This window comes from Mustela erminea, chromosome 7 (genome assembly GCF_009829155.1).
Source record: "Mustela erminea isolate mMusErm1 chromosome 7, mMusErm1.Pri, whole genome shotgun sequence".
In the NCBI taxonomy this organism is placed as follows: domain Eukaryota; kingdom Metazoa; phylum Chordata; class Mammalia; order Carnivora; family Mustelidae; genus Mustela; species Mustela erminea.
In genome coordinates, this window is record NC_045620.1 from 14960470 (window position 1) to 14973434 (window position 12965).

Here is a 12965-nt window from a genome sequence, read left to right on the forward strand (position 1 = left end):
CTCGTGAACAGTTGCATCGGTTTCTTTTTTTAAGGTTCTGCCTGCCTCTTGTTACATTGATTGAAAGGAATGGTATGATTTTGTTGATATTATAAGCAGGATTTTATTCTATTTTATTTTATTTTTTATTTAACTTTGAGTTAGTTAACATACAGCGCAATATTGGTTTCTGGAGTGGGATTCAGTGATTCATCCCTTACATACAACACCCAGGACTCATCACAGCAAGTGCCCTCCTTAATGCCCACCCCCCATCAGCCCATCCCCCACCCCCACCCCCACCCTCCATCAAGAGTCTCTTAGGGTTTGTTTCCCTCTCTCCTTTCTCCCCCCTTCCCATATAGTCATCTGTTTTCTTTCTTAAATTCCACATGTGAGTGAGATCATATGGGATTTGTCTTTCTCTGACTGATAGAAGCGGGATTTAAAAACTTTTATTTGGGTTATTCCTCGTTTTCATAAAAATTGGATTTATCATGTACTAACTGTGACTGTGGGTGGTTGCTGAGCCTCTCATGGCTTCAAGCTTTTGACAAAATTAAAGACATGAGCTGGTACCCACTTGGGAGGGTTTTCATGAGAAATAAATAAGACAGTACATATAACACAGTTAGTGGGATCTGGAACAGAGAAGCAGTCGATACGGAAAGTAATCTTACTGCCAGTGGTACATCGTGTGCGTGTCAGGCCAGAAGTTTGGGCGTGGCTCTTGCCTACTTTCCAGGATGTCCTGGTACCACGGGTCCAGCGCAGTGCAGACAGTCCCCCGGGGAACAAGAGGGAGCCCTGGCTTGCAGGCTTCTGGAAGGGGCAAAGGACACCCTGTTCTCTCGCCCCGAGGTTCCGCCCCGCACATCAGCTCGCAGTGCCAGCCCAGCACAAGAAGGAGAGCTGTCTCAGGGCCAGAACGTCAGGGCTAGACTGCACTTCCCGAGTAATTACCTCCAACTCCCTCAAACTGAATAAACCACGGAAGCTCAGAGAGGGCAAGATGTTTGTCTGAGGTCGTGCGACAAGTGGGGAGGCTGGGCTGGGGCTAGAACACAGGTCCCCTGACTCCTCGGCCTGTGCTCTTCAACTCCAGCCCAAATTCTCTTTCTGTGAGAGCTGTCTTGTTCAAGGGCAGGGGGGCAGGTGGGTCAAGAGCAGAGCCATGAGGTCACTTGGGATTGCCTAACACACACCCTTTTCGATCTGCACCATTCGAATCTGCCTGTCCCCACCCTGTGCGTCTCCAGAGGACACTATTCCCCACCCACATTAAAGGATCAAGGACTTGGCGTGTCCTGTCTCCTTGTTCACATCTTAAAATAGAAAGCCAGGGGCGGGGTATGGCTTAACCCAAAGGAATGGATTGTTAATGGAGGCATCTCAGCAGCAACAGGTGAAATGCTTCCAAAGCAGGGATTTCCCTGCTTTTTTCTATGGCCTCTTGGGAGGCTGTGGCTCCCTGGGGAACATGAAAGGAAAGACAGGAGGAAGCTACAGACTTAGCCACTAGGGTTGGCTGGTCACACCAGGAGGGCTGGTGATAACCAGATCAGGACACAGGGTTGATGGGAGAGAAAGGAACCTGCCTGCAGTTGGTGCCACGTTTTGTTTCTTATTTCTCTGGTCTTGGGCCAAAGACAAAATTCCCCAGGGAAATGCAGACTCCGGGTCTGGGCTCTACTAGTGGATTTCTAGTATTAAGCCCTAGGAATGGACCTCTTGTAACTGCCTTCTGCTCTCCTTCACCAGGGAGAGGGAGTCCTAGCTCCACACCCACCTCTCTGGGGCTTCCAGAAGCACAGATGTCATGGGCGCCAGAAGCAAATGGAGCAGAAAGTCGTCTTTTATTGCAAGGTCAACAAGGGAAGCAACCAAGCCCAGACTTGGGCATCCTGGGCGGGAGGCAGAATGCCCAGGGAGGGATGGGCCCGTGGGACAGGGGTCCGGACCGGCAGCTCTGGGGACGTCACAGGTGCAGCAAGGACAGGCTCCACCTGGCTGGGAGAGAAGAGAACCGGAGAGGTGACTCGGCAGCTCAGAGCACTCGGAGGCAGTAGGGGACAGGGTCACGTCCAGGTGACAGCCCCCTCTGGACTCAGTCATGGGCTCGGAGACCCTCAGTCTCTCAGTGACCTCCCCACAACCTCTCTCTCACTCAGCTGGGGTCATTCCCCATTGCTCAGCCTTCTCTGGGCCCTCAGGGTCCCCTCTTCCTCCCCTGGTTCTCACCTCACTGGGGATCCAAGCAGGCCAGCCCACAAGCGCCCTTACAGCACTTCTTGGCCCCTGGGCACTGGGTGTCTCTCAGACAGCGGTTTGGGGGGTTCAACATGGCGCACTGGATCAGAATGTGGGGGCAGGAGCCAGGCTTAGTGGACACGGGAACTTTGGCTTTGACTGGATCTTGACCTCTAACGGGATCTTGTCCTTTGACCAGAACACGACCTTGCCCTTTAGGAGGAACTGTTGAAAGAACAAATGTCATCACATGTAGACCCATGTGCCTGCTTCACTATCTGGTCTTTCCCCCGCGGCCAGCCACTGCTCACTGCTATGTTTCCCAAACCTCTGCCTGAGGGCAGGCAGGGTCATCTGGGCGAGCTGGGGTCAGTGCTCCGGGAAGGCTGTGCCCCGGGCTTTGGGGGGAGGATCTCTAGGATCATGGTCCCCTTGGGTGTCCGTCTCTCCCCTCAACCCTACATGATAAGTCCTCTCAGGAGAAGAAGCCAGACGGGGGTGACTCACAGAGGAAAAGGACACACAGTGCTCTTGAGGGAGGGGGAAGAGTCTGAGACGCCCACCAGGAGACCCGAGCTAAGACAGTCTGAAGACTGTCTGGACGATCAGTGTCCTTCCTTGTAAACGGGGGGTCTTCACACCACATGACTTCTGAGGTCTCGTCAGTGTGGAACCTCCTTTTAGAGGCTGATTACCCAGGTGCCTTCAGGGGGCCGACAGGCAGGGGACAGACCCCACACCCAGGCCCAGCTTCCTGGGGCTTCTCACTTCACTGCACATTCTGCGCAGGTATCCACACTTAAGGCCACGACCACGTAGCAACACACCTTCCAGCAATCGTGCCGCTATCTCAGTCCTGGTGTGGAAAGCACTGCTGGTGCCACTGGACCACTTGTTGTTCTCTCCGGATAGAGTGGGAGCAGCCACAGACCACGGTGTGCGAGCTATGGGCATCTGGGTGGCTCAGTCGGTTAACTGACTGCCTTGGATTCAGGTCGTGATCCCGGGGTCCCAGGATCGAGTCCCTCATCAGGCTCTCTGCTCAGTGGGGAGTCTGCTTCTCCCTCGGCCCCTCCCCACTTTCCTGCTTGCTCACTCTCTCTCTCTCACTCTCTCAAATAAATAAATAAAAAGGCTTTTTTTTTTTTTAAAGTGAGATCCAGCCCTGCCTGTGGCCTTCCGAGAATGTTCCCTGGCAGGGCCCAACCCAGCCTCCCCCAGGCCACTTGCCTACTCACCTCCACTGACGGCTGCCTGTGCCACCAGGATCCCCAGGAAAAGGAACACTGCCAGGACCAAGAAGCTGTTGGGTCTCATGTTGTCTCAGGTGTGTGGCTAAGAGCTGAAGCTGACTTGTTTTATACAGCCCAGCGTGGCCTGGTGCCAGGGGGGTGGGTCTGTGGTTTGCTATGGGACAAGACCTACAGTTCCTAATTCTACCAGGAAGGATCCACCCCTATCCTGGGAGGCAACTTGGGGCTGTCCCCAAGGATTGTTCACAGAGAAAAACGGCGGACACTGGGTTACATCACCTCTGGTAACCCCAAGAGCTGTCCCACTTTCCCACAGAGAAGCAGGACTGGCTGGTTGGTCCAGCGTTCCTGAGTTCAAAGCCGGGCGTTCTCCCATCATTCCCTCTTCCCGCAGGCCCACCCAGGCCTGCCCTAACAGTTCACCCCGCCCAGCATCAAGTTGGGCTTCTCTTCCATGGCCCTTGTCCCTGAGGAAAACTCTCAAAGACAAATTTGTCTTGAAAATCTAATGACACATCACTACGAGGGTCAGCTCTGAGAGGTTCAAGTCTAAGAAACACTAATAGATTGTCTAGGAGTGCTTATATATGTGGTACAGCTCATTTACTCGGGTGGAGGAAAATGAGGAAGCCATCAGCATGAAATCTAGGATAGCCGTTAACTCTGGAACGGAGGCAAGAAACATTTTGGATGGGTGAGAAGGACTCGGGTTGGTTTAAGTTTTTGGTTCTTGGTAACATGCTAGTACTTGGGTTGATTGGTGACTTCCCTTGGTGTGTGTGTGTGTGTGTGTCTGTGTGTGTGTGCGTATTTTCAAGGCTGCAGGGCAAATCATTTATGAATGACCTTCACTTTCCAGAAACCCAAACTGCTGCTCTCTTGGGTGGTTTTCAGCCTTTCACTGTTACAAAGTAGCCCCATGTGGTTTTTTGCATTAACTTGTAAGCTAGAGTCCCAGAAGTAGGTTTGCTGGTACAAAGATTAAACGCATTTGAAAATTTTTTCCAGTTTATTATGGTATGATTGACAAATGAATTATATATATATATTTTTTAATGTGTACAATATGATGTTTTACTATAAATGCACATTATGAAAAGATGGCCACCATCAAGTTAATAAACATACCCATCAACTCATATAGTTACCATCTTTCAAATGCTTTTGAAATGTTTGTACTCTTGTCTTATGTCCCTTGATGGGGGTTATACCATTTTGTAACCACACAAGCAGTGAATGAAAGCATCTGTTTGCATCCAGGCTCTGGTACAGACAGTATCTAATTTGGGGGTTTTTATCAATCTGATAGGTGGGAAGTCATGCCTCGCTGATGTTTTTAGTTAGCATTTCTCTCATTTTCATTTTTGCATATTTTAGAAGCCACTTACATTTCTTTTTCTTTTTTCTTTTTTTAAAGATTTTATTTATTTATTTGGCAGAGATCACAAGTAGGCAGAGAAGCAGGCAGAGAGAGAGGAGGAAGCAGGCTCCCTCCGAGCAGAGAGCCTGATGTGGGGCTCGATCCCAGGACCCTGGGATCATGACATGAGCCGAAGGCAGAGGCTTTAACCCACTGAGCCACCCAGGTGCCCCTGCATTTCTTTTTTGAAGGCTTCTTTTCCTTTGCCCACTTTTTAATAGATTTATCAACCTTTTTATTCTTAATTTTTAAGAACTCTTTATATATTACGGAGAAAGGTCCTTTGTGGTAGGGTTTGCAAATAAAAAATTATATGTCATTCTAAGACCTGCTCAGAACAGCTCGGGGTAGCCTCCTTTTGTCATCTTATTGGACATTACTTCCTATTTTTTGGCTACTTTGCACATAGTGAGGGCATGGTTTTAATATGGTTATATTAAACAAATCTAGTGATATTTTATTCAGAAGGCTTCACATCCTATTAATACAGGGTCACTGGAGAGTTGATGGGAAGAGAGAGGTTAAGAAGATAGAGGGAAAAAAAGGCAAATAAGAAGAAACAAAAAAGTATTCTTTCTCCAAAAGCTTATCATGTCTGGTGTGATCCTGTTATATTTATAAATAAATTGGGAAAATAATGAATATCACTAAATCTCTGCATACTGAATTCCAGAAATATTCATTAAATCTTACCAACAGGAAAACATGTTAGAGGATAATATATGTGCTTGATAATACTTCAGCAGAAACACATAAAAGTGCTATAAATGCCTTTATTTATGTAGGAGAAAGGTTTGAAAGAGTACATACTACGCTCTTAACGTTGCTTTCATCACAGTGACGGGAATGGGAAAAAAAAAAGATGAGTAGGTTTTCCTTAACACCTACTAGTTTCTAATTTTTTCACTTGTCACAACAAAAAGTCACTATTATGATCTGAAATATCAAAGAAAATTATAATCAGTAACGAGAAAACAGAACTCAAGGAATCATGTGAATGAAGAAAACAGTATAATTGACAGTTATACCTAAATAAACAATGAGATATATGTAACCAGCAGTCTCAGTGTTGAGAAGGAATGCTTAAAATAGAAGAGTCATAAATGGGGTGCCTGGGTGGCTCAGGTCGTGATCCCAGGGTTCTGGGATCGAGACCTGCATCAGGCTCTGCTCAGCAGGGAGCCTGCTTCCTCCTCTTTCTCTGCCTGACTCTCTGCCTACTTGTGATCTCCGTCTGTCAAATAAATAAATAAAATCTTAAAAAAAAAAAGAAGTGTCATAATGTGAATGTAATAGTGTGTGTCAGGAATAACTCAGATGTCGTTGAAAGAAATCACTCTAGGTAGTTCAAGCAGAAAAAGAATCCAGCTATTGTATGAACACGTGTGATTGTAGGAACTCGAGTCCCATCTGCAGTCTGGATGTGGAAGAGTCTGGGACAGGTAGTCCCTGGGTTGCCAGCCGCTGCAGGAAGACGTGTTGGGAGCAAGTGAATCCGCGTTGTTGAAGAAACTGCACAGAGCACATGGCCGTCTACTCTTATCATGCCACTGTTCATGCCCCCTGGTCCATCCTCTATGTACACTTGAAACATCAGCAAATATTCACCTCCCAGAAGGAAAGTGCCCACCTGTAGAGAGAAAATAAATAAGAAAATGCACAAGGGAGAAGGAAGAGGTGTATTTAGGAGAGAAGTTATCATCTTGAAATGCTGCAGCAATATCTCTCTGGCCATGGCTCATAGGAGGAGCCCTCTTGTTTCAGAGAAGTACCTAAGAATCAGGACAAGTCCACATATTGGAGGAACCACCCATTATTGTAGCAACAGAGGAGGGAGCCCTTGAGCTAAGAAAGCAAGAAACCCAGTCTAACTTCCCACCCCTCCTGCTCAGGTAAGATACTCCCTTCAGTAGCTGGTCCGTGAAAATCTACGGATTTTAAAATAAGAAATGCGAAAATCACATAAGCCATGCAAAAATACTGTTTTTTTTTTAAAGCAGAAATGAGTAACGATGCTTAAAAACATCTAAAGCAGGATTTTTTCAATCTTCAGTAAAATGTCACCGCAAACCTGAAACAAAAAAAAAAAGGATATTCTAAAATAAATGTCTAAAATCACTGAAGTCAATTGAAACCATAAGAACCACCATAAAGCAGAAATATAGAAATTCAAAGAAGAAATAGCAAGACAACAGGAAGATGTGAAGTGAAACCTGATAGAGCTCAGGGGAGAAATGGAAGACAAGGACAAAAACATTCCAGAAATAAAGACCAAGTAAGGACAAAAGGAAAGAAAATACGAAAAGCAAAGAACCACAAACTGAAAATGAAAAATAGCTTGAAAATGATTTCAGAGAAAGTCTTCAGTATAAAAAGTCAGTAGAGATGTAAGAAACACGGAAATCAAGTTGCACAAAGAAGAAAACCAAAACACACAAACAAAAGAAGAAAACCAAAGGAGCAAAATTAAAGAATTGTTTAAAACCCTAATCAAGGAAAATATTTCTGAACTGAAAGCAAGCTCCAATCTACATATTGGAAGTTGACAGCACGGTAAACACAAGACACATATGAATAAAATTTCGGGCTGTAAAGATAGACCCAGAAGCTTCCAAGAATTCAGCTCTCTCAAAAAATAAAAACAAAAACAAAATTGGAAGAAAAAATCAGATAGAATGAGAGTCAGAAAACAGCAAAACTTAAAGTCACTCAAGGAAAGAAAGTGCACACTGATGATTTTTTTTTTTTTTTGGCACAACTAATTTGCCCTGGAAGTAAGAAGACTACAGGAATCGGGGGTGCCTGTGTGGCTCAGTGGGTTAAGCTTCTGCCTTCGGCACAGGTCATGATCTCAGGGTCCTGGGATTGAGCCCCAGGCTCAATGCTCAACAGGGAGCCTGCTTCCCCCTCTCTCTCTGCCTGCCTCTCTGCCTACTCGTAATCTCTGTCTGTCAAATAAATAAATAAAATCTTTAAAAGAAAAGACTACAGGAATCTATTTCTGGACATGCAAGAATTCAACGGTTCTTGTTCCTAAGACCTTTCCTGAGCAGTTTCTAAGGGACAAGATATACCCAACCCAGAAGATCTATGGGAATTACTAAAATGACGACTATTGAGCACTGGGCGTTTTAATTGTGGGGAAAAAAAAGACAAAGTAGTAGCAAATGGTAGGTAAATACACCATGCTTTGAAAAAGTAGAAATAGTAAAATTTCCATCAAATAGAAGGATGAAGGGGAAGGAACTTAGACAAGAGAGTAAGCTTGCTGATTGCTATGTGTATATATAATAGTTTCAAGTCAAAGGATATTTAAAACAATAAGCTTCAACAGAACTAAGCACTTTTGTGCATCAAAGGACACTACCAAGATAGTGAGAAGACCACCTGCAGAATGGTGGGAAAAGATTTGCAAGTCAAGTATCTGATAAGGGCCTAGAATCCAGCATATATAAAGGACACATACAATTCAACTAATATCAAGATAAACAACCCAATTTTAAAATGGGCCAAACCCTTGAATAAACTTCTCTCTAAAGAAGATACACAAAAAGGGGCACCTGGGTGGCTCAGTGGGTTAAGTCTCTGCCTTCAACTCAGGTCATGGTCTCAGGGTCCTGGGATCGAGCCCCTCATTGGGTTCTCTGCTCAGCGGGGAGTCTGCTTCCCCCTCTCTCTCTCTGCCTGCCTCTCTGCCTACTTGTGATCTCGATCTCTCTCTCTCTGTGTCAAATTAAAAAAAAAAAAGAAGAAGAAGAAGATACACAAAAAGCCGGTGAGCTTATGAAAAGATACTCAACATCATTAGCCAATGTGAAAAGGCAAACCCAAATCAGAAGATACCACCTCAAACGCCTTGGTGTAACTATACAATTTTTTATCTTAATGGAAAAAGACGAGTGTTGGCGAGGAGGTGGAGAAGTTGGAGCCCTTGTACTCCAGGTGAGGATAAAATGGGGCAGCATGAACAGTCCCAGAGGTCTGAGAGGTAACCTTGGACCTGGCCAACCACTGTGGTTCATCTGCTCCATGAGAGCGCTCTGTGAGGACTGGCGGAGGTGGCTGTTTTCTCTAAGGCACAGGAATGAACACAGGATGCTGAGGACACCGAAGTCTTCACACTGGCCCTTGGACATCTGGAAATCCATCCTCCACCTCTGCAGGCAGGTCCCCACCGGGTACACCCACTCTCACCCTGACTCCTCTCTGCCGGTCCTGCCTCCTCACCAGACACATGCTGAGTCCCACTTTGCGGTCCCCTTCCCTCCTTTCTCTAGGGACTCCCAGTGCCCAGGGAAGCCCCAGAAATAGTAGGAAAGTCATGCTGCACCTGCCACTGGAAGGCCCCTGCCCTCCCCTGTTAGAGGCTGAGATTCAATCTCCACGGGCCTCCATCCCCCTGATTACAGAGAAACCTCTTCCGGTGGTCTCTTTTGAGAAATAAATGAGAGGAGGTGACACTCTGTCCCTGACACCTTAGAGTCATTCAATAGAGTGAGCAGTCCCCCCAGATACCTATATCTTGGGGGCAGGACAGACTTGGGGGGTGACGGGAGCCTAAAGCAGGTAAGAGGCTCCCTAGACAGACTTGGATGTCTGCCGCCTATGCACCAGTCCCGTGCTCTGGTCCATGGAAGTTCCAAGGAAGACCAAAGCCCCAGGAGGAGCCGCTTGGAGGGCTGTGGAAAAAACACTGGCCTGGAAATTAGTTCTAGTCTCAGCTCCACCCCCAACTTGCTGGCTGACCTCAGACAAATAGCTCTCCCTCCCTGAGCCTCAGTTTTTGTTTTTTTCTTCATCGAACTTGAGGGGTTTAGATGCAATGTGGGTCTTTATGGGGTCGGAATACATTAACTCCTCCACTAAGAATAAAATTAACTCCTCTTGAGAAAAAAATTAATGAGAAAGAAATTATACCTGAGTAAAGTTGACTTCCCACCCCCACCCAAGTTTTACTGAAAAATAGCTGATACACATCACTATGTAAGTTTAAGGTACACAGCATAGTAGTCTGATTCACATCTATTGTGAAATGATCACCACTGTTGGTTTAGTTAATATCCGTCTTCTCTGACAGAATAAAGAGAAAAACAATTCTCCTTGTGATGGGGACTCTCAGGATCTACTCTCTTTACAACGTCCTTGTATGTCACATACAGTGTTAACTGTGGTCCTCGTGCTGTCCAGTCCACTCCTGGTGCTTATTTATTTGTAACTGGAAGTTTACACCTTTGGATCCCCTTCCTCTGATTTTTCTTCTCCCCACCCCCACCTCTGGGATCCATAAGTCTGATCTCTTTTTCTCTGAGTTTGGTGCTGTTGTTTGTTTTTTAGATTTTACACGGAAGTGAATGTAAGTGTTCACATTTCTCTGAAGCTAACTTTTAAAAAAATTTAACTTTTGGGGGGTTGGCTTCCTGCTGTGGGTCGCCGATGGGAAGCAGAGGTGGAAGGATGGGGTTGGGCAAGCAAAGAACCCCATGCCTCTCCCTGCCCCCACCCCGGGGAAGACACAAGCCTTGGTCCCACTCTTCCCCAGGTTCTCTGGGGACAGAGGAAAAAAAGGTGGGCTGGGCTGGGGAAGAATCTTGACACCAGGGCAGCTTAGAGTCCAAGCCAAGACCAGTGCCTGACCTCCAGGCCTGGCCAAAAAAAAGTTAGCGTAAGTCGTGACCATGACTCATATTTTTAAATATTTTCTGTCTCGGGCTCAGTACCGAACACTGTACATGCACTATCTCATTTTCCCGTTAGCAGCCCCTAGGGGGCGCTTCCTATTTTCCCCATCCTGCAAACACACAGCTTAGACATCAAGAGGTTAAAGGATTCTAGGACTTCTCTGGGTAAAATAAGTTGGATTAACACATATCATTAAACACTACCAAGAACTAGTTAGAAAATAGCAAAAAAAAAAAAATTCCTATCCAACATTATCAAAATCTATAAAACACCTACAAATAAACTCATCTAGAAATGTACAGAAATTTTCAGGGGGAAAAAATTTACAAAACTTTACTACATGACATTAAAAAAAAAGATCTAGATACATTCTTTGAAATTTTCCATAACAAAAGAAATTTTTTAAACATACGCTCTTCCCAAAACATGAAGCCTCCGTGAGGTAAAGACGTCCATCTTCGCCACCATAATTTATATTATGAACCAAAACCTGGTGGGTTTCTGCAACCCGTAATGAAATCATTGATTCGGGTGATAGTCATCCATGGTTTTTGAAATCATGAGGTGAATTTTTGACCGGGACCAGACATTTAAAGGGTGCCTAACTCTGACCCCACAATCTGTCTGCCGTTCTTAAATTGGAGAGCACAGCTTCTCAGTGGAATCTTAGGAGACATCTCCTACAATGCACTGCTCTACCTTCAGCACACTAAAAGGGGTCAGGAGGCCCGTGTTCCTCCTGAAGTGAAGTGACAGGAAGCATACAGCATCCATCTGAGAAATATTTTTGACAGTCAAACTTGACAGTTGAACCCCATGAAGCCTCTACAGCTAATGTCCATCCCTGGGAAAGACAAAGGATGGAGAAGTATGTTGAAAGGTATCACGGGAAAGTGGTGTGGGACACACTCCAGGACTCTTCATCTGTTTTGTTCACCAAATAAATAGCGTGAAGAAGGAAGAGAAGAAAGGGAAGGAAGAGGAGGAACAGGATTTGGAGAGAATGTTCTTACATTAAAAGAAACAGAAGACATTACAGCCAACTCGATATGAGCACCTTGCTTGCGTTCTGACTTAAACAAACAACCATACAAAGTCATTTCTGAGATGATAAGAAAAACAGGATACAAACAGAACGTTAGATGTTATTAAAAAATTACTGTTAATTTTGTTAGGTATGACAACAGTATCAGGGTTATGTGAGAAAATGTCTATTTCTTTGAGACATATACTGGAGTATTTAAGGGTAAAATGTGAGATGCACCGGATTTACTTTAAAGGTTGTTTGTTTGTTTTTTAATGAGTGAGAGAGACAGAATGCTAATATGTGCACATGCGCAGAGGAAAAATCTCCGGCATATTCCCAAATGAGTGAAGAGCCCCATGAGGGGCTTGACTCCACAACCTAAAAGATCATGACCTGAACTGAAATCACCAGTCAGAGGCTCAATCAACAAGCCACCCAGGCGCTCCTCGCATTGGATTTACTTTAAAATACACCAGCCAGGAAAGGGGTGTGGGGTATTCAGGAAGGAAGTGTCAGAGAATGTTAATTGTTGGGACTTCCACTTATCAGATGACTACATTCCAGGGAGCTAATGTACAGCACGGTGACAACAGCTCTCCATACTGTATTCTATACTTGGAAGTTGCTAAGAGAGTAGAGCTTTTCTTTTTCCTTGCTGAATTCTGCTCACTCCGCCCCCCCCCTCAGTTCTAGTGAGATACAACTGAAAAGCAGCACAATAGAAGTTTAAGCTTATGGCACAATGATTTAACTTACATAGAACATGAAATGTTGACCACAGTAAGTTAACACCATCATCTCCTATAAATACAAAAAATAAAATAAAATGTAATGTTCACACCATAACAACCACCACAGAATTGTAATTGGGTGAAGTAGAGGATGTGTTAACTAATCTTTTCCTGGGAAGCCTTTTGCAACAAGTACCGCATATCGTGATGTATCACATCACCCACATTGGGCACCTCAAGCTTACACAGAGCTATGGGTCCATTATGTCTCACCGAAGCTGGGGGAAAATGTTCATTGTTGAATCTGGGTGATGGGAAGACAAGGCTTCATAAAAGTACTTACTGTTCTTTTGTGTAGTTTTGAAAATTTTTATGGTAAAATGTCTAACAAAAAGCAACACATTTGTTCCTGTAACTTTAAAAAAGATTATTAGGTTCATCTGGAAGAATGGAACCCTTGTGTCAAGGACAACTGAAGAGGTAGATTAGCAAGGGGTAATGGACACCACCTGTCTTGAAGATGTCTTGAAGAAGCTACAGTTACAAAAGGTGTACTGGCCCAGGAATAACTAGTCGAGGGAAAAGAGCAGAAAACCTAGAAATGTCCCTTGTTACATATAAGACTT

The 12965-nt window shown here is 45.0% G+C and overlaps 1 protein-coding gene across 2 annotated transcripts; it reads right to left on the reverse strand.

Annotated features, from left to right (window-relative positions):
• Positions 1 to 1816: 1816 nt before the first annotated feature.
• On the reverse strand, positions 1817 to 3575 carry PI3 (peptidase inhibitor 3). 2 transcript variants are annotated; one of them, XM_032353727.1, is made up of 3 exons: positions 3468 to 3575; positions 2221 to 2454; positions 1817 to 1985 (listed from the first exon to the last, which is right to left on the reverse strand). In XM_032353727.1, the coding sequence occupies exons 1-2, from the start codon at positions 3544 to 3546 to the stop codon at positions 2222 to 2224; spliced, it is 312 nt and encodes a 103-aa protein (XP_032209618.1). In that variant the 5' UTR covers positions 3547 to 3575; the 3' UTR covers positions 1817 to 1985; position 2221. The 2 variants fall into 2 exon arrangements, with proteins under 2 accessions (XP_032209618.1, XP_032209617.1); XM_032353726.1 differs by having other exon boundaries at positions 1817 to 1989; positions 3468 to 3574.
• Between the last annotated feature and the right edge of the window lie 9390 nt (positions 3576 to 12965).